Source organism: Motacilla alba, chromosome 17 (genome assembly GCF_015832195.1).
Source record: "Motacilla alba alba isolate MOTALB_02 chromosome 17, Motacilla_alba_V1.0_pri, whole genome shotgun sequence".
Lineage (NCBI taxonomy): Eukaryota > Metazoa > Chordata > Aves > Passeriformes > Motacillidae > Motacilla > Motacilla alba.
The window spans coordinates 4961683-4987940 of NC_052032.1; the positions used below are offsets into that span (position 1 = coordinate 4961683).

The following is a 26258-nucleotide window of genomic DNA, read 5'->3' on the forward strand; positions in this document are numbered from 1 at the left end:
CGGGCCGAGCCGGGCGGGCGGCGGCCATGTCGGCTGAGGGCAGAGCGGGGCGGGCAGGGGGGAGAGCGGCCGGGCGCCATCTCGAGTGAGGGAAGGAGCCCGGGCTGACAGCCTGAGGTGATGCGAGAGGAGATGGGGTGATCCCCGCCGCTGCCTGTGCCCTGCTCCAAAAGTCCAAAAGGAGACACCGGGCCCTGGCCCCGGCCGAGCCTGGCAGAGCCGCTGGCGCTGATGTTTGCCGTGTTCCCCGCTGGGCAAAGCCGTCATTGGGCTCGGCGGAAGAAATAAACACGCGTTAGTTCCACACGCTGGTCACCGCTCATCGCAACGGGCACGGGCGCTGGCAGCTGCTGGCATCATCCGCGCAGGCGGATTTTGAATGATCTGGGAGGGTTTTTTTTATACAGCGAAGTTGTGAGCGTGTCGGCTCTCCAACTTTTTGTGGGAGAAAATGCAACTGCATTGAACATTTCTGAACTTGGACAGCGCGAAATGCTGAACTGGATTAAATGCTGCTGTTGTGGCCCCTCCTTCACGGAGCAGGGCCAGGGGAGCAGCGCCGGGCACAGGTGGAGCTCCGGAGCCCTCCTCGCTGTGCATCCTTGCCTTCCTTTAGTTCATTTAGAACCCGTGTGCAGGATTGAAATACCTCCCTGCAATATTTATTTACATCACCACAGATTCACAGATTTAGGCTGGAAAAGACCTCTGAGATATGGAGCCCAACCTTTGATTAATCCCTGCTTTGTCAGCCAGCCGAGAGCACTGAGTGCCATGGCCAGTCATCCCTTGGACACCCCCAAGGACATTGACTCTATCACCTCTCTAGGCAGCCCCTTCCAAATGTCTAATCACCCATTTTGTGAAGAAATTTCTCCTGATGTCCAGCCTGAACCTCGCTCCTACAGCTTGAAGCCGTTCCCTGTTGTCCCTATTGTTCCCTAGGAGCAGAGCCCGACGCCCCCAGCTGTCCCCTCCGCTGTCAAGGAGTTGTGCAGAGCCACAAGGTCCCCCTGAGCCTCCTTTTCTCCAGGCTGAGCCCCTTTTCAGCTCCCTCAGCCTCTCCTGGGGCTCCAGCCCCTTCCCCAGCTCCGTTCCCTTCCCTGGACACACTCCAGCCCCTCAAGGTCCTTATTGTCACAAGGGGCCCAGAACTGGACACAGCACTCGAGAAGCCTCAGGTGTGCTCAGCACAGGGGACAATCAGTGCCCTGCTCCTGTGGCCACACTGTTGCTGGTACAAGCCAGGAGCCATTGGCCTTCTTGCCCACCTGGGCACATATTCAGCACCAGCACTCCCATTTTCCACTGCCTTCCAGCCACTCTGCCCCCAGAGTGCATCGAGCATCAGGTGGTGCCTCATGCTGGGACTTGCTCTTACCATTCTCTGTAACACAAGGAAGCACAGGAGTGACCCCATGCATTAGATTTGGTTTCCTCTCTTGGATTTGGTTTCCTCTTTGGTATCAACTCAGGTCAGGTTTCACTCACTTTCCTCAAGGCTGTCTCAAGGGCACTCTTACCCAGCCAGGAATTAGGCCACGGAGAAGGGCTAGCCACAGGCCATGAATTCTGTGAGTTTATAATTCTCAGTTGGCCTGATGCCCTGTGAACTCCATTTCCTCCATGTACCTGCACTGTTTAGATTGACACTCACCTGTCAAATGCCCCAGAGTGGTGGGAGCAGCCACTGCAGCTCTGGATGTGTACGGTCGTGGTGGGCTTCCCATCCCTGCTTAATTCTTTCAGTTTTATGGGTACAAGTGCATGATGGAGCTGCAGCAGTCCCAAACTGCCCGAAGTGCCAGGCACTACGTAGCACAAATAAAGCTCTTAAGCCCGTCCCCTGTCCAACTGGTCATGCCTCATGCTTCGCATTTGGGGTCTGATGACCCCAAGGGATGTTTAGTCCCTTCAATTCCCCCCTGAGAGACCTCAAGAGACACTGGTCACCTCATGTGACTGAAACCCTTTTGCAGTGGCCTCTGCCAAGCTGAAATTAAGTTCACAAAATCAGGTCTGCCATATGGCACCGGGATCTGATCATCCAGGCTGAAATGTGAGTTTTCCTCCTTTACAGAGCAGATCTTCATAAAATTACCAAGTCCTCTCACTCGAAATGATAATACCAATTTGTTTAATCTTGTTTAAGGTTTCTGCAAGGTTTTACATATTTGATGTAGGTCTTTAAATCAGCATCCATCAGCCACAAGTGCAGAGTAAATCACTCTGCACACACAGCACGTGAGTCTGCAGAGTCACAGCCCATGCCCAACACACACTGTAGTCAAAAGGAAATCAGCAGGGCCCTCCTTGTGAAGTTCATTACTGCATGAATGATGAACAAAGATATGAACAAAATGCTGTCTGATGAACAAAGATATGGATATAGAGACATACATCCCTGTCTATCTTCCCTGGAAGTGTTCAGGGCCAAGCTGGCTTGGAGCAACTTGGTCTAGTGGAAGGTGTCCCTGCCCATGGCAGGAGGGGGAATGAGATGATCTTTTAGGTTTTTTCCAACCCAAACCATTCTGTGGTCCTATGTATACACAGAGCCAGGATGGAACATTTCCTTGGGAAATTTACTGCACTGCCCCATCTTTTACAACCTGCAGTAGCACCAGGAAGCTGCAAGGGGCAGAAAGGACTGGGAAATGTGTTGTTTAGAAGCAGTTAACAACTTGCCTTCGGATAATCTGCTTAATGTTGTTTAACCTTAAATTCATTAGTAGCACATTTGGGGAGATTACACTAAACCCTCATGCCAGGAAGCCGTGTTGGAACTTTCCTCCTTCTCAAGGCAGCCTGAGATCCTTCCCACCTCAGGCAGAGTCCTAAAGGGAGTCTGGGAAAGGACTTCTGGGGAGTGCAGTGGTAGGGCTGAGCTGAGCAGGACGGGAGCCAGCTGCTCGCTGTGCTGTGCTGTGCTGGCACAAGGAGGGCTGATGTCACCACCAGCTGAACACAAGTCCCTCTCACCCTCCTGTTCTCAGTCCCTGCTCTGTGGACCTGGTTCAGACTCAGTTCTGCCTCCTCCTCATACAGTTCACAGCGAGATTCTTCCTAAGTTAAGTCATGCACAATCCAACTGTTCTGCTAATGCAAATCAGGTCTCAATAAACTCCCTTGAATTTCACCGGTGTGGCCCTTCCTTACACAGCTCTGGCTCAGTCAAACATCTGAATGAACATTTAAAACCACGTGCTCGCTCAGTGTATGAAGCCTTACCTCTCCAAGTTCTTTGCTTAATAAGGGCTGAGAGTCAGACACAACTTTCCCCAAAAAAGAGCCTTTAGCAGTTGTGTTTGCCAAACATAATCAATTTCCTAACTCTGCCAAGTGAGAAGGAAATGCAAGTTTCCACAGGCCCCTCTGCAAACACTTCCAGAACTGATGCCACAGATGTGGCTTTCAGAGTATCTGTAACAAAAATGGCCTTTGAAAGACATCTGTGGTCATGAAGAAAAATCTGATACAATATCCTCATCCCATTTCCAGCTTTGCTCTGAGGTTTTCCGTGTTAGTGATTCACATCTCTGACAAAATGTGTCCACGTGAATGATACAGAAAACAGTGGGAAAACAGTCATTGCCTGTGGAGCTCCTAAACGCAGCTGAGGACTGGGACGGTTCATAGCAGGCACAAGAGATCAGAGGGCTCATTTTTTAGCTGGATTTTCCAACACAGAATGTCAGCTGTGCTTATGAATATCTGTGATAGAAAACATTTTTGTGCCTTGGTTCTCATCTTGCATACAGGGGCATAATGAAGGAATAATTCTCTTGGAACAAATGTTATTACTGGGATGAGATTGGATTCAATCCTTTCTGTCACTGGGAAGACTCTTGCTGAAATTCAATGAACAAAAACACAAATGCAAAAATCCAAGTGGCATAGATACAAATTATATACATTTATTTTTATTCATTTTAAATAACATTCTTCTGTATAAATTCTGACATATATTCAAATCATACACTTTTTTTTTTCTTTTTAGAAATGCATTTGTAAGCATAGCATATGCTTGGGAGACACCGTATTTGGATGCAGAGTGAGACTGATGGGTTTCAGATGGGAGCAAGTACAACTTTTAAGGCCCACATTTTTCTTATTTTAATCCATTCCTCTGACACATAAAGAGCAGAGTCCTGTGGGAGCTCACTCTAAAACTTCACTTTAAAGAGAAAACTATTTTTATATCCTTTATTTAAAGGAGACTGTGCAAACTTTCTGCCGCATTTACATTGCCTGTAACACTGAAGAGGATGATGCTGCACAGCAGTGGTTAACTAGCCCAGGATACCTGAAGGATGCTGGATATATCCCCTCCTCTTTCCTAAATGCCTGCTAAGTTTGCTCAGTCTGGTCCAAGGGAATTATCATTCCAGTGGCTGACATCTCCTGACAGCTCCCCAGGGCTAGTGCTCCTCATAGCTATTTCCAGCTACAGTGGTCCACGAGGTTGGAGATCATCTCTCCTCATTAGCTCAACCACTTTTCTGCATGCCTGTTGCACTCCAAGTGCCCCCCCAAGCTGAGAGCTCTGCAGGCTGCCCTGAGCCCTGCCCCACCCCAGCTCTGTGCCCTTCATCTGCTCCTTCTGTCCCTTTGCCTTTACTGCCGGGCTGGACTCGCCCCAGCCAGACCCTCACCCTGCCAGGGATGGTGCCTGGAGCTGCTTTCCCACATCCACCAGCCCCTGCCCTGTCACACCTCCTCTCTGCTCTGCAGCTGCTGTCCCATGCCCCGAGTGCCCCTCTCTGTGACAGCCCAGCTCTGCAGCTGGGCAGCGTTCCCAGGCACAAGGCGCTACCAGGAACACCACGTGTACCTGGATTGTCACCTCAGCCCCACAAGTCACCAAGATGCCCTCCCCTGGCCTCGCTGGCTGCTCAGCTGGGCCTCAAAACAGCCCTGAGAGTCCACTTCTGGTTTTCCTGCCCTTACCCCACCCTCAGGACCAACTCAGCCCCTGGGGAGCCTCAGGACAAGCGATGACACACAGCATGGTGCTGGTGGCCTCAGCACCCTGGCACAAGTGTTTGAGCTCTGCCACCCCTCCAGGTACCATCCAACCCAAGGGGACTGGAGACCAGCTCAGCTTCCTCCCCGCCTGTGGTGCCTGGTGGGGAACTGATAAGAGCACGGATCATCTGATCTCACATCACCAAAGGCAAACATGAAGCTGTTTATTCTTTCCCTGCTGAGGCATTGATCTCCTTTTATTACTGTTGCTCCTGTGTGCCAGGGCCTGGCTGGCAGGAGGTGGCTGCTGTGTCATTCTGCCATTTGACAAGCACGGTGCCAGTGCCACATCCTCACTGTGCTCCCTGTTCAGGAAGATCCTGTGCCATCCAAATCTGGGCAGCCAGGTCACCCCACCCAACCAAGCTTCCCATCATGTTTCCAGGCTGTCTCCATCCCTTCATCCAGCTGTGCAATCCACAGGCAGCAGCTGTCCCACCCTGCAGGGCATCCTGACTCCTCCTCTTCCCAAACACAAAGCCTCTGGATTACTTTGGAGGTCAGAAGCAGCCCAGGTGCCAACACCTCCTGTGCTGTGGCAGGCAGGGACTAGGAGGGCTCAGCACCTGAGCCCACGCTCTGCTGGAGCAGATGGTCCCTAGTTCTACAGTGAGACAAAATCCAAGCCTGTTCCTGTTACAAAGCAGCCCACAGTCACAGCAAAATTTAGGGAAGAGGTGTTTTGTGGCAGAGATTAAAAAATCTGCTGAAGTATTTTAGAAATAATAAAGTGAACAGCCTGTCCTTCGATTTGCTTGCTAGCATCAGTCCCAGAAGCCAACACTTCCTAAATTGCTTTTCCTCACCCCATGAAGTGACCAAGTGCAAGTGTATCACTAAATCAGCACCTCTAAATAATTACAACTTCCAGGAAATTTTCTGTTTTGTCACCACCCTGCTCTTTAAAAGTTTGATGAGTAACTCAAGGATTAGCAATATCCAGATTCTCTCCTCCAGTCCTCCCCCATTTTATAGCTAAAAGTAACACAGCTCTGAATGACACGAGCCAGATTTATTACCTGAAGTCTGGGACCTCACCCTGGCCCACTGCAGGCAATGGGAGCTTTTCCATCAGCTTTTTTCCATCAGCTTGGGGCTATATGCAATTCTAGATTCTGCCCTCACCATTTCCCTTGGTCATCCTCAACAATTTGCATTCTCACTCGCCATGCCTCAAGTTTAAATCAGGCAGCAAGTTTTTGAGGAAGAAATGGCATCTTTGAGCATGTGTTTGAATCACCTACTTACCCCCTGCCGAGTTTCCAGAGATAAGAGAAACCTCCTCACAGCACCAAAAAACAAATAAATAACCAACATTTTCTTTCTACCATTTCTCATCTGGAGAAATATTCCCTTTTTCCTAGTTCAGAGGACACATCCACCAGCTTCTGTATCACCATTGCCCCACCACACACGGCAACACAGCTGGAGCTCTGAGGCTGGGCAAGAGTGAGAGGAAATGTTTGTTTCTTGCCCTGTTTCCATGCAGTAGTTTAATTTCCAGGCGTGGGAGAGATGGCACAGCCCCTGCCCTGAGGCACACACACTGCAGGTACCAACCCAGGAGCTCCAGGGGTGACCTCCCTGTGCAGTGCTGCCTGTGAGTTGTTCTCTCTGCTAACAGCCCACCAGCCTCCCACCAAAACCAGGGGAATCTGTAAAACCTGCTCCCTGCAGTGTTTTTCTAACAGCTGATTCCCCACCACCACCACCTTGTGCTACTTTAAATTCTGAAAGCATCTGTGCCCTTTTACCTTCTGAGCCTCGAAGCGCACATCGAGTCCTGTGAGCTCTTCATCCCAAAGCTGTTTCCACCCAAATCCAGGAGACCTTTGCTTTTGGCCCTCAGGAGGCCAGGGAGCTGAGCTCAGCCCTCCAGCACGACCCTGCTGCCGTGTCAGCTCAGCAGGGATGGCAGTGGGATCCCTCCACACGAGGAGCACCCACCTGGGAGAACCTCAGCCAGTGAGCCCAGGCTCTCAGAGTGTTTGTGACAGTGTATTTGCATTTTGTAGAGAGACTTAAAAGCAAGGAACACATTGGTGCATCGAATTTTTGAACACCTACTCAGCCCTAGTCATGGCAACACAGGTATTGACTCTGTATTTGAAGGAATGGCAAAATTTGACAGATACAAGTAGGGAGCACTCACATTTTCTCTAAAAAAAGAAGTTATTCAATGATAGTGGAAGAAAAGCTTTAAGCAGTTGGTGTTTGCTAGAGGCCCAGCTCCAACAATATTGCCATCTCATTTACAGTATTTTAAACAATCCTCATGATTTTTTCTTTTTTAAACAACGTCACTAACCGCTGTACAATTAAAACCTAGAGGATAAAACATGACCTGGGGAGTGGGGGAGGTTGGGGAGGGGCTCATGGTTTTGTTGTTGGGGATTTTTTGGTTGGTCAGTCGGTTGCTTGTCTTTTTTACAAATAATTACAAATACAATTCCAAGAAGATATATTACATTTTATATACAGAACACACCATTTCTATCAGGGTAGGGTATTAAGCCTGGCTTTTATTTTTACATGGCAACCCTGAGATGTCTTGTCGTCTTCCCTTGCAAAGAAACTATACAAGTTCATTAACTCCTTCTAGAAAAAAATGGATTGCTATGTCTTAATAGCATCATCACCCTGTATAAATACTCAGAAAGGGAAAAGCTTAGTCTCTTCCCTAACTCAAATGTTCTTAGGATTTTTTTCCCATTTCCCGTTTAGTGGGAACAGATAATGGTGACTTTTTCAGTGTGCAACTCACTCCTCCTACTTGCCTTTTGGTAGTACAGTGAACAATTACTTCCCTTTTTTTTTTTGTTCTCCTTTTCAAATAAGTTTCTGTCAGGAATGAAGATGATGCCTTTCCAAAGATCTGTTTCCTGAAATTCCACTGTTAATTCATGAGCTACTTATCAAACTAAAGGATGAAGACACAAGTGTTGGGTTGGCTGGAAACCAAGTAGCTTCTGACTCCTCATCGGGTTCTGCTCTCTCCACCCCACCACCTCTTCTTAAAAAAGTTTCAATTCAGCATAATCCAGTTTACAACAACAGTGAATTCTATGGATCTTTATGGAGAACACTGAATGCATCTCACCACACTACCTGAAATTCAGGTGCTCTACACTGTCTCCTGTTCACCTGCAAGCTACAGCACGCCTTGCGCCAGAGAGTATCTGAAGAGAAATTCCTCTGCGTGGAGCCTTGGCACGGATCCTGACACCCCTTCCACAAGCCCTGTAACTTTTTTGAGAAGCAAACTTTGGAATAGCTGGATGACTTCTAAGCTTTATAATTATGCATGGGAGTCGTCAGCGTGAGCTGTCCATTCGGGGCCACCTCATTGCCATCATCTTCCAGCAGCCCCGACACGTCAGCGTTGGGAATGCTGTCGTGGTAGCTGCTGAAACTGATGTTGTCCTCTTTGAGTTCAATGGTCCAAAAAGGAGCATTAAGTTTTCGGTTCTGATACTCACGGTACATGTAGACAGCACCCACAAAGCCCATTAGTAGGACCACAACAATGATGATCACTGTCAAAATGATGATGTTAAACTGAGTCCACGAAACATCTGCGAAAGCAGAGGTGCTGTTGTCAGAGGAGCTTATAGGAAATATTGTCTGTAGAGTTGTTGGTGACAAAGTACTGTTTAGCACTGCCGTGGAAAAGGATGTGGCCTTGGTGGTATCTGGAGCAGAAGTTGTAAACTCCCTTGGTTCTGGGCCAAGAGTGGCTTCTACAAAACAAATTTAAAAATGATCAATAAAAAAATCTGCTGAGCTGAAAATCAAACACAAACGTAAGAGATTTGACATTTATATCACAGTTATTATGGCAATTAAGGCTACACTGCTAAACTGGTATTTTTTCAGAGCAGTTTAGAAAATGCCTGCCCAGGGTTGTGTGTGGGGTTTTTAATGTGTGCTAAGTGCCCATGGACTACAGGACTGCTGCGGCAGTCACGATTCAGGGTTCAATACAGGAGCTCATGATGACAGCAAGGCCCTGTCCAGCTCCTGTTCAGACCAGGAAAATGGGGCTTTACCAAGCTCAGCAAGTCAGACTCTGAACCAACGTGTCCCTTGGTGTCTGTGTGGGCTGCACACCAGACACAGAACTCCAGGAGCTGAAACCCTTCACAACCGGTGCACCAGATGCAGGACTTTGTTCTCAGTATTATTATTTCTACTTGTACAAACAAGAAGATCAAAACTGAAGAAATTAACCACAAGTACTCAGCCATCCCAGCATTTTGCAGTGGGTTCAGTTGTTTGCACCACTTTAGGTAAAAGGGCAAAACAACCTCAGTTCTGCTTTTGAATGAAGTCATACACAAGCCACATGGAGATCCCCAGTCTACACAGCCAGAAGCAGGAGGTCACCAAATCACAGCAAAAAAAGATTGTGGATGTCCTTCAGAAGCTTTTGAACCCAGCAGAGGCCAGTTGGGATCCTGGTTTGTTTTCAGCTGCTGGCATAGGTGCCCACAGGAAGGATCAGAACATGGGGACCACCAGACTGTGCTCTGTCTTTTCCTAAATAGCCAAGAACCTGCCTTGCTTCCAGCAGCCATGGGATAAACTCCCTTCTCAGTTCAGGAGTCAGGTTAACCTTGAGATTTCAAAAGTGGGATGTGAATTCATTAAGCCTGCATCAAACCTGCTGAGCTACAGGCCTCAGAGAACACCACAAATCTGTAGTATTAAACTCACAAATGTAGCTAATAAAGCATTTCCTCACATGAATAACCTGATCTATTTTAGATTCTCAAGTTCAGGCAACAGGAACACTCCACAAGCTGAAGCCTCAATCAGCCAGAATGTTCTCTGCACCTATTGCTCCACAGGACTCTCTGCATCCTCTTTCCCACTCTCTTCCTGCCAAGAGAAAAGCAACTTCATTTTAAATCCATGTACAGCTGCAGCAATTACAGCTGATGGTGCCATGCTGTATAGATCCAGCTTCCAGCTCTCCTGAACATCCACTAATTATGACTGAGGAGGAGAGTCACTTCCGAAGGACTAATTTTGCACTAAGTTGCATCTCCAATGGCAACAGGAGCTGGAAATATTCAGCACATGTCCTGCCACGGGCCCTCAGGGGAACTCCCACAAGTTCACTTTGGGCTGTCACATTCCCAGTTCAGGCAACGGAGAAGAAATTCCTCTGGAAGTGGCATCACACACCTGACTGAGGTTCTGCTCAGAGTCCCCTCCCTGCAGCAGCTCCTGCCTCAGGCTGATAAGGACACTCAGGATGCTGAATGCCAGAAGGCATTTCTCTATGGCATGACAGGCAAAATTTTGCAATAGGAAGCAACATGACAGGAGCAAGAAGTTCCTGGAAAACCTCTGGCTTGGGGAAAAGGGCATAAGGAATTCAGTCATTCTTTCCAAATTCCTTCACCAACACTCAATCTCTGGCAAAGCTGTAAGTAGGGAAAAAACAGAACCAAGACAATGGCTGATTCACCAGCAAGGAAACAGCACTTTTCTGGGCTTTATGTGTGAGTCAGCATCAGCTCAGGGCTGGCAGGGAGGCCTGGGGTGAAGACATTTCCTGGCTCTCCCAGGAACGTCACGGTGAAGTGCCGGGCTCTGGCCCCGGCGCCGCTTCCGGGCCGTGACACGGCGCTGCCTGTTCCGCTCCCGGGGCCCTGCCAGCTCTCCAGATGTCCCAGAGCAGCTCCTTGAGAGCAGCAGCTGCTCGCTCAATGGGCTGCTTTGGCAGCTTTGACGGGAGCCTCAGATCCAGCTGCTTGATTGAAGCGCCGGCTCTGCAGAGCTGCTGCTGCCTCCTGCAGTGGAGCAGCTCTGGCAGGAGGCCACAGGTCCCGGGGAAGCTGCGGTGCTTGGCCGGGTGGCACAGAGCCACACTGCACCAGGGTGAGTCCCTGCTGTGCCACCCCATGGCAGCAGGAGCACCACCTGCTCTGGGGCTGAAAACACTTGCTTTGGTCCTTTGAATATCCTCTCTATCTGCCTTGAAAGCACCGGAGTCCTGGTCAGGCTTAGACTCTGGATGGCCCCTGTGGATACACGAGCTTTGCCCAGGCTGTGCAGAACCCGCTGGCTCATTTCACCTGGGACCACTGAAACAGAGCCTGGGTGATCATTTCACTCCAGAAGCCACTCAAATGCACTGGTGATTTACGAAAATCTTAACTAAAACAAGTCAATGCTCAGTAACCTCAGCATGTCAGTTTTTAGGCAATTTTCGTTTAAGGAACTGGAAAGAAGTTGGACATCTTTTTAATTGCTTAATAAAAAAGGGAAAACATGAGTGTTAGGGAGAGAGGAAAGCTCAAGGAGCATGTCCCAGCCCCCCTGAAAGGGAACAGGCTTTCCCCACATCAGGAACTGGCTACAACAATGCCATTAAAATAAAACTGAATGGTGAAAACTGCAAGTACCCAAGCAAAGCCATACATATAGATTTACAGATTGTAATGGAGCAAGGTCATGTGGATCCTTGCACAAAGCCAGAGCTGTGCAGGGGGAGGTAATGGATGAGCTGATGTAAAAGTGCCATTTCCAGCCCTGTTACAGCTAATAAGCATCCAACTTGGTTGTACTGATCATCTCCCTGAGCAGGGAAGGACTCTGTGATTACACACCCAGCGAGCAGCACAGGAGTGAAAACCACATTAGCTCCTGATGGAAGATCTGAATTGAATCTCTGTCATGACAAGGACAAATTTGTGCCCAAATACTTCCCTGAACTCTGGATTCTTTCAGCTAATACATCACACTGGTAATGCTTCCAAGCATGGTGTTGGACATCCACCTTGAAAACCAACCTCCAGATAACCACTAAAGGAGCAACTCCAGAACCATTTTCTCTCATTGTACATTAAAGACACTACAAATGGATTGGGTTTTTTCCAGCTTGTTCACTAGCAGTGCCTGCCAGGGTCTGGAATCAGGGTGGTTACAGAGCTAACTCTAAACCACCCTTCCAGGCCAGTAGGCACCAATTGCACGCTGGAATTGGAGGTGGGGGGGTCACCATCCCTGGATGTGTTTAAAAAAAGCCTGGATGTGGCACTCAGTGCCATGGTTTAATTGATGAGGAGGTGTTAGGTCTTAGGTTGGACTAGATGATCTTAAAGGTCTTTTCCAACCCAGTTCATTCTTCAGTTCTGTTACAAAGATCTGGTTTTCCTTCTGCTCCAGAGGCCAAATGAGTCTAAACTAACCTGAACAATTACCAGCATTCCCTCTCCAACCTTTGGCCAGCAGCACAGCGAGCCTTGACACTGACTTGAGCAGCATTTTGTACCTTTCCTGGTGCAGTTGGTGCCCTCGGAGTCCCTGCTGTAGCCCTCCTGACAGAGCTCACAGTGGAAGCCCGTGGTGTGGTACAGGCAGCCGATGCACTCGCCGCTGTCCGGCCGGCACACGCTGGGGGACAGCGCGGGGTCCACGTTCCCGTTGCACTCACACCTCATGCAGATGCTGTCTGAGTTGTAGTAGCCCTTGTCACACTGGTTGCAGTTGAGGCCAGTGTACCCTGGTTTGCACTTGTCACACCTCGGGACGCTCTCGCCAGGCTCTGGAGAACACAGAAAGCAAAGCAGGGATGTGCCACATCCTGCCATCAGCCCCTTGCAGAGACACCCGTGCTGGGGGGTTTGTTCTGTGGGACCTGATCACAAGGCACCCTGACAAAAATCAGCAGCCACAAGTATTGAGCAACCTCAAATTCTGAGCTGAAAATACAACTTTTGAACTGCAGCAATTTCTCTGTTAGTAGGGGAAAAAACAGCTTTGGGGAGTCCTAATGCCTTGTACCAACTGCACAGAGCAATCTCAGCACGTTGCTAAGGAAATAGATTATTATTCCTGAATATTTCCATCTCAAACAGGCAATTTCAGAGAACAGCTGGAACTATATCGGGGATGCTTGCAATCCAAAGGAACTTTTGGGCCTATACAAAGCCAGAAGCAGCTTGCTTGCAAAACTGATTAGGGAAATATCAAAAAAAGTCTTAGATATGACTGTTACAGCTCTGACTTGTCTCAGTTACATTGGGGAGTCCCTGCATGGGGTCCCATGGAGATGTTCAGAAGCAGACTCAGAAGTGTGGAGGGCTACATGGCACTGCTGAGCATCTCCTGCCCCCCACGAGCTCAGCAGCTTCTCTGCAAAACTTTGCAGGTTCTTCAGAGCAGACTGCAGCAACACCCTGGGAGCTGGAACCAGGCTTTAAGATCCCTTCCAAGCCAAACCATTTTGTGATTCTGATCCCTCCCCTGCACAGCTGCTCTCACAAGAGGCAACACAAGCACCAGGGACCCATCACAGCAGGTGCTGCTTCCAGTGCCCACAAACAGGCTATAAAACACCTTGCTGGGCTGACACACTCTGAGGGGCAATGTAACTGAGGAGAGCAGCCTTTATCATGAGGAATTAGACCAAAACAAGAGCCTCACCTAAGTGGCAGGTGCCAGTGGATGCCACAGTGGAGCAGGGGCAGTGCTGGCAGCCGTGGGCAGTTTGGGTGCTCCGATAGAAACCCTCCTTGCAGAGCTCACAGTGCTTCCCCTCCGTGTTCTCCTGGCAGTCCAGGCAGGTGCCTGAGGAACAGAGAGGAGAACAAGCAAACATTCAGCAGCAGGAACTGGAGCAGAACATTTGGAGCAAGAATCCACGTGGAATAACTCAATTATCAGAGCTCACAGGTGGTTTTGGATGCCCTCTGGCCAAAACATGATCCTGGCCTCTTATGACCTTCTGATGCTCATCCCCTCATTCCACCCATACACAGATAATGTGAAAAAGCAGGTGGCTCCAGCAGAGGCCCCACAGCTCAGCACTAAAAGGTCACTGCAGGTAAACACGAGTTATCAGTGTTAAAATTCTCCTCAAGGAAAGAAGTTTCAGTTTGCATTTGTACCAGTGAGATGGAGCACTGATGCTGAAAGTCCCCCACTCTCATGAGGGGTCCCTGAGGTTTATGCCTTTAGTTCTTTGTGTGCAGCCTCTTCCTGTACACCTGGGCTGGTGGTCAGGGGTGAGGACATGCCACTGTGCTGCTTTGGGGGCAGGCAGCTCCATCCTAGCAGTGTGGCTCCAGCTCCTCCAGCCCAGGACAAGGCAGCAGCAGCCACTGACCTTCCCAGAGAAGCAGAGAAGTGGGGGCTCACGTGAGCCACCTGCCCTTCCTGGGGAAGCCCCTGAATCAGAAACTCGACGTGCCGTGTCCTCACAGACGCCGTCTCCTAATGGCCTCCAAATTGCATTTTGATACTGCTGTGACCCAGAAGAAAAATCTCCTTAGTTACAAAAGCACAGCCTCTATATAAAGCCCATCCATCACCAGGAACATGCTGTAATTCAGCTGGCTCCTCGGTGAGGTGGCAGGGAGCTGAGGGAAGGTTGGATTCAATCCCATGTACCAGACTCTGCAAAGACCCTTTCTGTAAACTGGGGTGGCCCAGAGCAGTGGGAGAGCACAGCCAGATCCACTGAGCTGACCCACCAGTGCTGCTGGGAGATGGGGAAGTCTCATATCAACATCAACCACAGGAAAAAATCCTGATTGAGGTTTGTGCTGACTGTTAGAAAGACCACAGCAGATTTTCTTATTAATATCAGAACAGTTTGGCTCCCTCACAAGCCCGACACGGCTGCTGCTCCTCAATTCCCACAGTGATGACTCCACAGCCAAGCATCCCCAGGCAGCCTGGCATGTCCTTGCAGCCAGCCCTGATGCCAAGGGCAGGAAGCAAACCCAGGAAGTGGCTGATTCACCCACCCAGCAGGGCCCTGCCAGCACCCCTTGCTCAGCGTCACCTCCCACACACTGTTTGCTCTTCCCTCAGCAGCCTGTCAGGCACGAGCCAGTGGTTTTTGTGGGAGAGATGTCAGGTTTAGAAGGGAAAATTATCTGCTATGCTTGGCTTCTCCAGCTGCAAACCTGGATCAGCTGTTTCAGTGGGATGGATGTCTTGGACAGGGAAGTTCATCTGCCTGCTCACACCAGGTACTAATAGGGGCATAAATCTGGAATCACACCTGTGTTGCCTTGGTCACTTCAGGACCAATGTCTTTCCCATCAGCAGAAATCACCCACATCCATCTCCACCAGCCCTGCAAATGGCTGTGTTTGCCTGAGTCAGCAGGTTGCTCAGCCAGGCAGAGCACGCACAGGCATGCAATCAGGTATCACTGTGGAGAGCCTTAATAATTAATAGCACTTCTCATCCTGATAATGCCCTCAGGAAGGATCAGACCTCACAGGACCCCAACTGGGAAGCACCAGCCCACCTCAGTGCACAGACACACCACGGAGTACAAGGGTTGTGGCAGAGGAAGTGCTGTCAGCTGGGGAGCTCCTGCTGCCCAAGGTATTTATTTATGCTCAGTAATTTTAAATATTCCTCCTGACCAGAGTGATGCCAAGCAGGAGCCGGCTGCAGAGCCAGCAGAGGGAGCCCAAAGTATAGCATTAATGGGAAAAAACTGTGAAAATTGGACAAAGGCTAAACAGAATTGATGTAAAGCTTTGGAGGTCACACAGAGTGCAGTCTCTAGAGCAGGCGTCCCATCTAATTTTTAATCAACTTTGTTCACTGTTCTGGTTTTGTTTGGTTCCCTCAGCCACAGCAGCAGAAAGTTTCTGTCAAATCAACAATAGGTCTTCATGAGGGGTTTTCATTGCAAGAAAATGAGGGGTTTTCATTGCAATGCTGTGGGCAGCACTGGGCATCCCAAGAGAAAGAGCAGCCCCATCCCAGGAGCAAGGTCTGTGCTGGGTTTTCTTTGATAAATCAACAGCAGGAGGAACACTGAGGGGAAAAAAAAGGAAGAGCAGATTATCCTCCTCCTTCACAAAACCCACACAGCCAGCTCCAAATCAGTCAGACAGCTGATGAGTGCACAGCTTTAGTGACAGCCTTGTATCCCTCAGCACTGGTAGGACATAAGCACACAGAGTTCAGTATAGGAGTGAATGCAGTAATTCATCCTCAAGGGAAGGCAGGAATTCACCCCCAGGGAACGCAGACCCAGTGCCCACGGACCAGGGCATTCCTCTGCTGCAAACACACAGCCCATGAGGGAGCACATGGGCACAAATTGCCCAGAAATAGCTGATTTCATGAGCTCTGCCTCTCTGCCAGTAAACTCCCCAACATTACTTTTAATTATTATCCCTTTCTAAGCTCCTGGATAAATATCACAGAACTGCCTTCCAGCCTGGAAGTTTTGAGGAGGGTTTGAGGAGAATTTGGAATTTGAAGTGAGTGCTGTGGCTGAAGTGGGGGTTGTGCAGGCAGTCCCAGAACAGTGCTCCTCCAGGATCCCTCCTCCCAGGAGAGATGGCAAAGCAATTAGGCTCCCCCTGCCCTCCCAAAAGCTGTTCAAGCACAGGTGCCTCGACATTTGCACTCCGTCAACATCTGAGTGAGAGACAGTCAAAGAAATAATCAGGGAAAATGAACAAAGCCAATTTATAAAAAGTGGGCAGTATTAATTAGATGCTGGCAGTTTTTAGCAGCTCTAATCCTGTTATCTGTGGCAGCAAGTCCCCTTACGTCAGTGCCAGCACAGGGTATGTTTCCAGGTAAACAGCAGCTAAACAAAAGGTCTTTAAAAGCCCATGTTGTGTGTTTGTGTAAGTGCAGAGAACAATAGAGCCCCAGATTTTGATACAGGCTGCTGAGTTAGGGCTCTGCACTGCAGCCTGGGCTAAAGCACACAGCCTTCACTGCCTTCCTTCAAAGCAGACCAACCCCAGCCTTGCATTTCCATTTCAGCTTTAAGGTAAAGATTTTGGGTGTGCAAGACAAAAAGATGTAGATGAAGGGGATACAAGCAGAGTGTGCTGGATGAGAACAGAAAAGCAGAGACAGAGGGCACAGGTGAAGGCTGCACCCGCATGGTGACAAGAGGACATCCTCACCCGTGGAGCTGTCGCAGGTGTGGGAGAGGTTGTGGCACTGGCAGGGCTCACACGTGCTCTCGTTGAAGCTGTAGTAGCCCTCACTGCACTGGTCACACTTCAGGCCTGTGACACCAACTTTGCACTGGCACTTCCCAGAGCTGCAGAGGGAAAAACAAACAGTGAGATCTGGCTGTGCTGGGAGGCATCCAAGGAACAAACCTGCAGGCAGGGTTTTGGACTCCCTTTCATCCTTTCTGCCAGAAGCAGGACGTGAAACCCAGGGGCACCCATTTCCAAAAAGTGATGGGGACTTCAAGAAAGGACGAGTGTCTGCCAAGCCAGCTGCCCTGACAGCAATTTCCAGCTGGGCACCAAAAGTTATTGCTTATTCCAGAAAGCCTTGGCCCAGAGCCATTCCCTTGCATCAGCCCCAGCAGATGCTCCCACAGCCCCTCTGGAGTCCCTGCTCCACCTGCACCAGCCCTGGGTCCTGCAGGACACAGGCACACCCCTGGTCACTGTGCCTGAACCATCCCAGAGCACCCATGGGGGTCATCCTCTCCCCTCCGCATCAGTGCTGAGCAGCACCTCCCAGATTTTCGTGTAAGCAGACAATTCTCTGCTCACCACCTGCTCTGCTGGCTCCCCTGGGAGCCAGGGCAGCAGCTCATGTGTCCTGCTTGGCTCCAGCCAGGGCAGGTGTCAGCCACCTGCACTCCCTCCTCTTCTCCTCCATGATCCCGTTTATCCCTTCCCCATCTCCATGGACATTTGGGCAAGGCCCCTCCCTCCAGCTGCATTCTACCCAGTAAAGCCAGGGAGAGACAAGAAAGGTTTCTCCCCTCCCCAGCAGAGGCTTCCACTCCAGCTGACCTAGACAGGAGCTGTTTACTTGGGCACAGAGTGACTGCAGGGAGGGTGGAGCTCTGCACTGTGAACACAGAGGGCATTGCTGGTGGCTGCCATGAGCAAACAAATACCAGGAGCTATAAAAAGCAAAGGTTACCCTCATTCCTTTGGTTTTCTGTGCTACTCTCTCCACACAGAGGCTTCCAACGCTTTGCTTTCATAACAGACTTCATACACTGGCAGCATTTAGCTCAGCTCTCAGAGGAATCACAGGAATGGATAAACGCTCCTTCCCATCCAGCCCTGGGCACAGCCACTGCTGGAGGTGGCTCATCCCACCTGGGCACACTGGGAACAGCCAAGCCAAGGGACAGAGAGCACCCAGTGCCTCTGCACATCCCCAACAGCCCTGGGGGCACCTGCAGGAACCCCAGCCCTGCCTGCTGCAGGGAACCACGACAGCAACCCAAATCAGCAGCACGGGTCCCCTCCAGGCGATGGATTTATCTGCAGAGGGGGCGATACAGACAGACCCACAGACAGCCCTTCCATGCTGCATCACCCTCTGAGCTCTCCCCCGTGGAACCTCCACCCTGTTCAAACACCTCTCAAACACCTTTAAAAGGTATTTCAAAGTCAGCATTCCAGGGCTCACTGTGCCTGCACAAAGCTCATCCATTGTTCCCCATCTCCTCCTGGAAAGACTGAGCAAGGCACAATTTGCTCCTAAAAGCCTCCAGAAAAATCTGCTGATTAAAACTAATAGATGTTTGATGCACTGTTGATGTGTTGTTTTTAACTAAAATGCAGTAGATTGCAGTGTTTTGGGCAAGACATTGCTTCTGTTAGAAATTAGCATAATTCAGTATTTCTGTTGTTTGTTTGTTTGTTTGCCAAAGGAAAAGGAACTACTCACCAAAATATGGACCTCAGCCCAAGGGGCTACACAATTAAATACCTGCAGAATCTGAAATCTCAAGCATATTTAATGGCTTGATTACAAGAAGAAGAAAGAAATATGATGTTTCCTTGCTCTCCAGGCCATTATCTGGAAGTGCAGCAGGCAGATGCAAAATTCAAAGGCATGCTGGTAAGCAGCTCAGTATGTTTGGCTGGTAAGCAGCTCAGAATGTTTGACTTTTAAAGAGCTTTTCACAAGACCCAACATTAATCCAAACGTTGTCACAGTGTTTAAAATAAGCACAAACAAAAAGCAGCTTTTTGTTATTTGCTCCTGACTGCTACTGCTATTCCTGTAAGAGGGCAGGGACAGGCAGGGAAAAGCATGTGCTGTGGGGAGGAAAATCTGATGTTTAGCCCGAAAACACATCTTTTGGGGATGCAGCATATGAGCAGGGTTTTGTAGGATCAAGCATTTGAGCTGCATCATCTTCACCCTCCCTGGCTTCCTCCTGGAGTTCAGAGAGCTCTGTCTGACTCCCTCGTGCCCCTTTTTCTCAATGACACCCTCCTCTTCCTCCCTGCTTCCACACAGACCCCCAGTTCATTTCTTTCAAGGAGGTTTATTTCCCCAATCACCCTGCTGGAGCTCAATTCAGCATTTTGGGGCACAGTCCCTTTTTTTTTTTTTTTTTTACTCGTTAGCTTAGAAATAACAGGAAAGAAGGCTTAAAAAGAAGGAAAAAAAAAAGACTGTTTGGAAAGTTTGGTTTGAATACCTCTTGAACAGACCTTTTCTCAACATGTTACACATGGCACAGAGCCAAGTCCTGCATGTGCAAGAATTAAATCACTCAGCAAATATAAAGCTTTGCCTGTGGTCATTGCTTCCACAGAATAAAGCCCCCTTACAACACTCCTTTTTATAGCTCCAGCCCAGCAAAGTCTGTCAGACACTTTTTAAAGCAAAGGTCAATGATATAAATGCATTGAAACCACAAAAAGAAAAAAAATCCTGTTAACAGACCAATTGTGCCCATAAAAATCCAGAACTTTGAAAGAAAAGACCCACAGTTTAATACTTGCACAGTGAGAAATGAACTGGATTTTGAGTATCAGCCAAGAATTTCTTTTTGGGGGGAAGTGGGGAGAAAGAGGGGGATGGGAAGAGGGAAACGTTTTGATGCAGCAACATCAATTACTCAACTCCACTTCAGATGATGATTAACCCCTCTGAAGCCAGCCAACGTTCAGCTCTCACAAAGAATTGATACAAATATGTGTTGGGATAAAACCAGACTTCCAGTAATCAAAGTCTCCTGCCAGCATTGGTTTCTACCAGATTTTTATGAATACACTCACTCTGGAGACCGTGTAGGTGGTGTGTATCACCATCACATCATCCATCAACTTTACTGATGTTTCCTACTGATTAAAACCATCACCAGCACATGAGGCACTGGCCAAAGGAGCAGGCAGTGATTGCTGGTCAGGGCACAGCCACATCCAGAGGGAATGATGTGACCCTTGGGGATGAGGGCCACATGCCAGGTCTGGGACCTCCCCAAGGCAGGAGCTGGTTCACCTGAGCACCCTCATCCCTCAGGGTCCCTGTTCTGCCTCAGGAGACAGCCTGGGGCTGGAACAGGACACGGCCACCCCACGCAGCAGCATTCCCACAGCCATGGGGCAGGGCACTGTAAATAAAATACTGGGGCAGGGGACAGCCTACATCCCAAATTATGTCAGCAAAAGCCAGCCTGGTTTCTTTTCCAGTCCGCACAGCTCCCTTCCACTCCTCTCAAGGGGAAAGAGCCACAGGATCCCATCACTTGCCAAGTGATTTGTGCCACTGGTGGCAACCAAATGTTCCCTGAGGTGGGATTTTACACAGGACTGCAGCTTTACAGGTACAGAAGTCAAGGGGACACACCAGAGACACCCTGGCCCTCCCCTGGGTACTGGTAAAGAGGAGGACTGCAGCCAGTTTTGATCCCACCTGGAAGTGTCTCAGGAGCAGGGCACAGCGAACAGGAACAGCCGCTGAAGCCCCAGAGCATCCTGCAGATGATTTCCTGCCAGCTCTGGTGCTGAGGGAGGACACGGTGAGGGGCTGGGCTTGGGAGCTCGGGCACTGCCCTCACTTTGCACAGACTGCACAGGAACTCAAGGCCCCAGCACAAGGGGAAAAAAATCATTAAAGTGTCTGTGATCTGAGACAGACCACAATGTGCAGCCGCATCTGCGAGGGGTCTCCACTCCTCCTCCACAGAAACATCTTGATTTTAGCAGGGATATGACAGGCACAAGATGGATGGGAGGATGAAGGACCATGGCCTTAGGGGCTGTTGGGAGATGAGCTGTGCACAGTTAATGGTCTAACAGAAAACCCTCAGCAAGCTCCAATCATTCCTCTTCTTCCTTTTCTTTTTTTCCCCCAAGGAGGAGGAATGGAGAAATTAATTTTGAATATATTCCCAGACACCAGAAAAGCCTGGATGCCCCAGTCAGAGCCCAGGGACTCCTTGGCCGTGTCAGACCCAGCCAAAACAGCACAGCATCAAGCTCTTGTGCCTTTATTTTCAAAACATGAGACTGGTAAGATTTTGGGGCGGAGACAGAGAAGGAGGGAGCTTCCATGGGTCTCAAACCAGGGTATGCCATGCAAAAACTACAACAAGAGCTTTTCCAAATCCATTTCTTGTTTTGCCCTTGAAGCACAGAGCACATGCCCACACCCTGCCCAGCTCAGCATCTCCCTGAGCAGCCCCAGGAGGGCTGGGCAGGGGCACACTGCCCTAAGAAAGAGGGAAGTGAGGGATACACCAGCCCCTACCTGGACACCTCCAGGTGCCATCTCCACCTTCACCTGTCCCCTTGGGAAGCCCCAGTGACAGCAATGCCCATCAGCTGTCGCAGCAGGGCACGGGGTGTCCCTGGAGCAGACACAGTTCACAGACACAATTCACAGCAATGAGGGAAATCATGTTGAACCACGAGCATCTTTAAAACAAACCCCATGAAAAGGCTTTGTCACACTTTGATGGGATAAGACAAAAGGATTCTGTGCAAGATTAGGAGGATTCAGAAGAGATGTCTCCAAAAATGGTGCATTCCTCCAGCGAGCCAGGCTCCTTTAGTGCTGCTTTTCTGTGGTGTCTGACAGCAGCCAGGGCATAAACCTCTCTTACACCTTCCTGGGCAATGTGGAAAAGTTCACATTTGAAAGCCAAATGCTCCAAGACACTTTGGTGGGAAAGCAATGCTGTTAACACTCAGAATCACAGAATCATTCAGGTGGAAAAGGCCTCCACAATCACTTTGAGTGATCATCACCAGGGCACTGAGTGCCATGTCCAGCCTGCTGAACACCTTCAGGGATGGGGACTCCCTGGGCAGCCCCTTCCAATGCTTCACGACCCTTTCCATGAAAAAAATTCTTCCTGTCCAACCTGGTGCTGCTTGAGGCCACATCCTCTCACCCTGAGGACACCAAGCACCCTCACAACCCACGTGCTGACTTTTCTGTCAGTTACAGGAACACCAGCACGTGGGGAAGGGGAGAGCAGGAAAAAGCCCCACTCTGGGTTTCTCCTCCCCACTCCCTCAGCTCAACCCTCGGCTGCTGGTGGCCGAGGTGGCTCTGTGGGAGAGTCAGTGGGGCCAGGGCCAAGCCCTGCAGCAGCCACTCGCTCTGAGCCCCTTTGTGGAGGGCACAAGAAGCAGAGCTTTATGGGGGCCAACACTGGCCCATTGTGTGCCACATTCCTCACTCCGTGCCGGGGCATGGCAGCTGTTCTGTAGGGCAGGAGCAGGGACACTTCACAGCTCTGAAAGGCCACTCTGTAAATGTCAAAGGGCCACCTTGTCTGGCCACCGCCGCCTCCGCAGCCCCAGCTCCCCCAGGAGCCAGGGAAAGCCAGGATTCTCCAGGCTGGGCTCTGCAAAGCCGGGATTCTCCAGGCTGGGCTCTGCAAAGCCGGGAATCTCCAGGCTGGGCTCCGCAAAGCCGGGATTCTCCAGGCTGGGCTCTGCAAAGCCGGGAGTCTCCAGGCTGGGCTCTGCAAAGCCGGGAGTCTCCAGGCTGGGCTGTCCCCTCCAGGTGAGGTGCCCTTGAAGGAGGGGAGGGAGGCAATGGAAAGTCCACACTGACCCTGGAGAAGGAGGCTGGATGGGATCCTGCACAGTTCCACGAGTGAGTTCCTCCCTCACAGCAAAGGCTCAGCCTCAGCTGGTGGGTGCTGGTTTCCCAGAGTAGCCTCTGGGGATCATGTGCAGGGATGGGCCAGGCACCCTCAGTGCAGAGGAGGACACATCAAAGGGGGTGCCAGGGAGATGGGGCTGCTCTCCACTGAACACTGTGCCCAAAAGGGTCCCTCTATCCCCCAGACCTCTGCTGGTGCCTCTGCTCAGACAGCAGAAGAAGACTCAGGGTACAAGCCGTGCCTGAAGTACAGGGCACCACCTCCCAACCAGAATTTAGCCACAAAAGCTTAAACAGTTGAGCCCATATTTCTTTTTGAGGGCAGTCAGTGCTTGCCAGAGCAGCAAAGTTTGCAACAGACAACACAGGAACAGCAAAGCCTGCTCGAAAATCCACAAAATAACAGGATTTCTGAGAAGCCATAATTACCATAGGGGAGATGATAACAATCCACCTTTCCCTGCTGCTGTGTCCAGTCACTCATTCATTTCCCATTCCTGCCTGCAGCTGAATAAAAATGGGTTCAGGTGCCTTTACCTTCCTGTGGGGGCAGAGAGGAGGAGGAGAGCTAATCAGATGTAAAGGATGTGAGAGGCTGGAATAGGGGAGAGATTTAGATAATTAAACCATGCAGAAAAATAGGCTTTAACAGGGTATTCTTCTGCTTTTCTGACGACCACATGTAATAATTTCCGCTACAAAACAAGATCTGTTCTCTGCAGAGTGATGCTGACAAGGCATTACTGGGAGATAATGAGCCACCAGTTGTGCTCATCCGATCTATAAAAGGGAGAGCAGGCTTTTTAAAGAGAAAAAGGGGGTTTGTCTGGTTTTGGGGGGGCTTTAAAGCACAAGTCCTTGAGGATTCCAGCTCTCAAGGTCACATCTCCAAAGGGGAGCAGTGCCTGATGTGGTTTACTGGACTGCTAAAATACAGCAGAACGGAAAGAGATCCCACGCAAAAGAGAGACATTTCAGAGGTGTGATGACACTCTGCAGACAGAAAATGAAGACTTTATCTACGCAAAACAACAACTCCATCACTTCCCCCAAATAACCTCCGGGGTCTGGGATGGCCAGCAGCCCTGCAGGCTGGTGAAGCTCCACAAAAACCTTGAATTTCAATGGACCTGCATTTCCTGACCATTGAAAAAAAACCACCAAATCATGCCTCACATGAGGTTCAAGGTGTGTCCGGACTGTGCCACACCAGGCTGCCCCCCACAGTCTCTCTGCACCTTCCCACATCCCACCAGCTCCACAATCCCAGTGTGTGGCCCTCCCTGCCCAGCTTCCCAAGGTCCCTCAGAACCCCCAGCCCTTCTTCAAAGGCCTCAACAAAGCACTTTGTCCATGCTGACCTTACCCTCAGCAGCCAGGCTCTTGCAAATGCCCACGAGCTGGGGTCACAAGATCAGCCTCTCCACACACAATCCCACCACAAAGGCAGCACACAGGGATGGCCACTGCCCTCCCTGCTCCAGGGGCACTCTGCCTTCACTCCCTTTAACATCAACACAAAGCCTGAGGTCCCCTTGAGGAGGCAAAGCATCTCTGAATTAACACTTGGGCATTTATATGTGTTTATCATTTTTCCCCCTTTTTTTTTCCCACTGGAAATGAGCGACAGGAGCTCTCTCTCACATGACTTATGCCAAGCCTGCAGCACAAGCCATGCAGGAATTAGGATCACAGGGCTGTCTCTGCAGCAGCAATAAGGAAAGGCTGCTGGGTCAGCAAAGAAGCAGAGCACTGCACCCTTGGGCATGAGGTTTCAGCCCACAGCAACCAAAGGAGACCAGACATCACCTTCAAGCTGTCTGCTGGAGCTTCTGCTTCCCACTGCCCTTCTACTTGAGGGGAAACTGAGGCACAGGCAGAGGGAGCAACTTAGATTGATCCACAGACCCCAGTTTAACAGGCATCTGTTTGCTCTAGGGACAATGGCAGCATATGTGCATGATTGGTTTAGAGCTTTCTAAGGGAACTGGAAAATCTAACCCAGTTTAGATGGCTAACCTGGCTTAGGTAAACCATGTGGCAAAGCCATGTCAGGGGAGGTTTAGGCTGGATACCAGGAAAAGGTCCCTCCCCCAGAGGGTGCTGAGCACTGGAAAAGGCTCCCCAGGGAATGGTCCCAGCCCCAAGGCTCCCAGAGCTCCAGGAATGTTTGGGCAGCAGTCTCAGGCACAGGGTGGAATCATTGGGGTGTCTGTGCAGGGTCAGCAGTTGGACTGGATGATCCTTGTGGGATCCTTCAGGATCCTGATCCTTCCAGCTCAGAATATTCTGTGATCCCTCACACCTACAGCAGCCACAGCTCTCCCCTTGTCCCCTGGCACAGGTACTGCTGCATCACTTTTCTTCCCTAGAACCAGGACAAGTTTAAAAAACAAAACCTGCCAGGGAAACAGGGACTTGAGGGCTGAACCCTTCTGCCAGGCAGCAGCATCTCATAGCAGCATCTCTGCTTCACAGCTCCAGCTCCTGTTCACATCCCAAACCCACAGGAGCACCCACGCAGGGCCAGCTGCTCGTGGGCTAAACATGCTGCCCCCACAGCTTCAGGAAAGGAACAGCCACACACACCCAAGTGCTGGGCTAGGAAAAGTTGGGATAAACACCTCAAAGGAGGTAAGTCCAGGTCAGCCCTCCTGCAGCCGAGCTGGGTCACACTGGGCTGCCCTGGGCCAGTGTCTGCAGTGCCACGTGGGGATGGGCAGTGCTGCCAGCAAGGTAAAAATAAACAAACAAAAAACTGCAGAATCATCTGCCACCTCCTCTCCCCAGGAGGGGGATGCTGCCTCATCCAGGCTAGTGCTGCCTGCAGTCCTGGTCCTTCACACCCCACAGCCAGAGGCCAGGTTCACATGGAGAATATCTCAGTGTGTGTTTAAAGAGCTGAGCCTGCACAGCTCCTCACGCCAGGGCACGAGGGCTGCAGAGCTAAAGGCTCCCTCACACAAACCTCCTTCCCTCTCCCTGCTCATCCCAGCTCTGTGTGCTGGCTCACACTGCCCTGGCTCAGTTGGGGACACGGGTGGCACTTTGGGTGCCAAAGGGTGCAGAGGGCCAGAAACACCGTGAGGAGCCCCAGTGCAGCCAGTGCTGCCCTGGCTACTGGCACTGGAGACCACCAGCCCCAGCCCACGCCCGCTGCCTCTGCCTGCGCTCCCTGCCTGGCCTCAGGGAGCCAGAGATGAGAGCTCAGGCACAGGACTGCTGCTCACAGGAAGGAAAAAAGGGAAGAGAATTGTACAGGGGAGATGTGGGCTGGCCAGCCTGGGCACGGGGACCTTCTCCAGCAGCACGGATCACTTTCACTCCCCCACCAGGCTGGGAGGTTCTGGTTTCCTCAGAGGACACACAGCACAGCCTTCAAC

At 50.4% G+C, this 26258-nt stretch overlaps 1 protein-coding gene across 1 annotated transcript in view; it reads right to left on the reverse strand.

Annotated features, from left to right (window-relative positions):
- Positions 1–3886: 3886 nt before the first annotated feature.
- The window catches only part of MEGF9 (multiple EGF like domains 9), a 48532-nt gene continuing 26160 nt past the window's right edge, over positions 3887–26258 (reverse strand). Inside the window, exons 3-6 of the mRNA XM_038156322.1 lie at positions 16941–17080; positions 13468–13611; positions 12314–12586; positions 3887–8768 (exon numbers count right to left, since the gene is read on the reverse strand). Coding sequence (XP_038012250.1) covers positions 8314–8768; positions 12314–12586; positions 13468–13611; positions 16941–17080 — 1012 coding nt within the window. The 3' untranslated portion in view covers positions 3887–8313. The remainder of the gene's footprint in view (positions 8769–12313; positions 12587–13467; positions 13612–16940; positions 17081–26258) is intronic.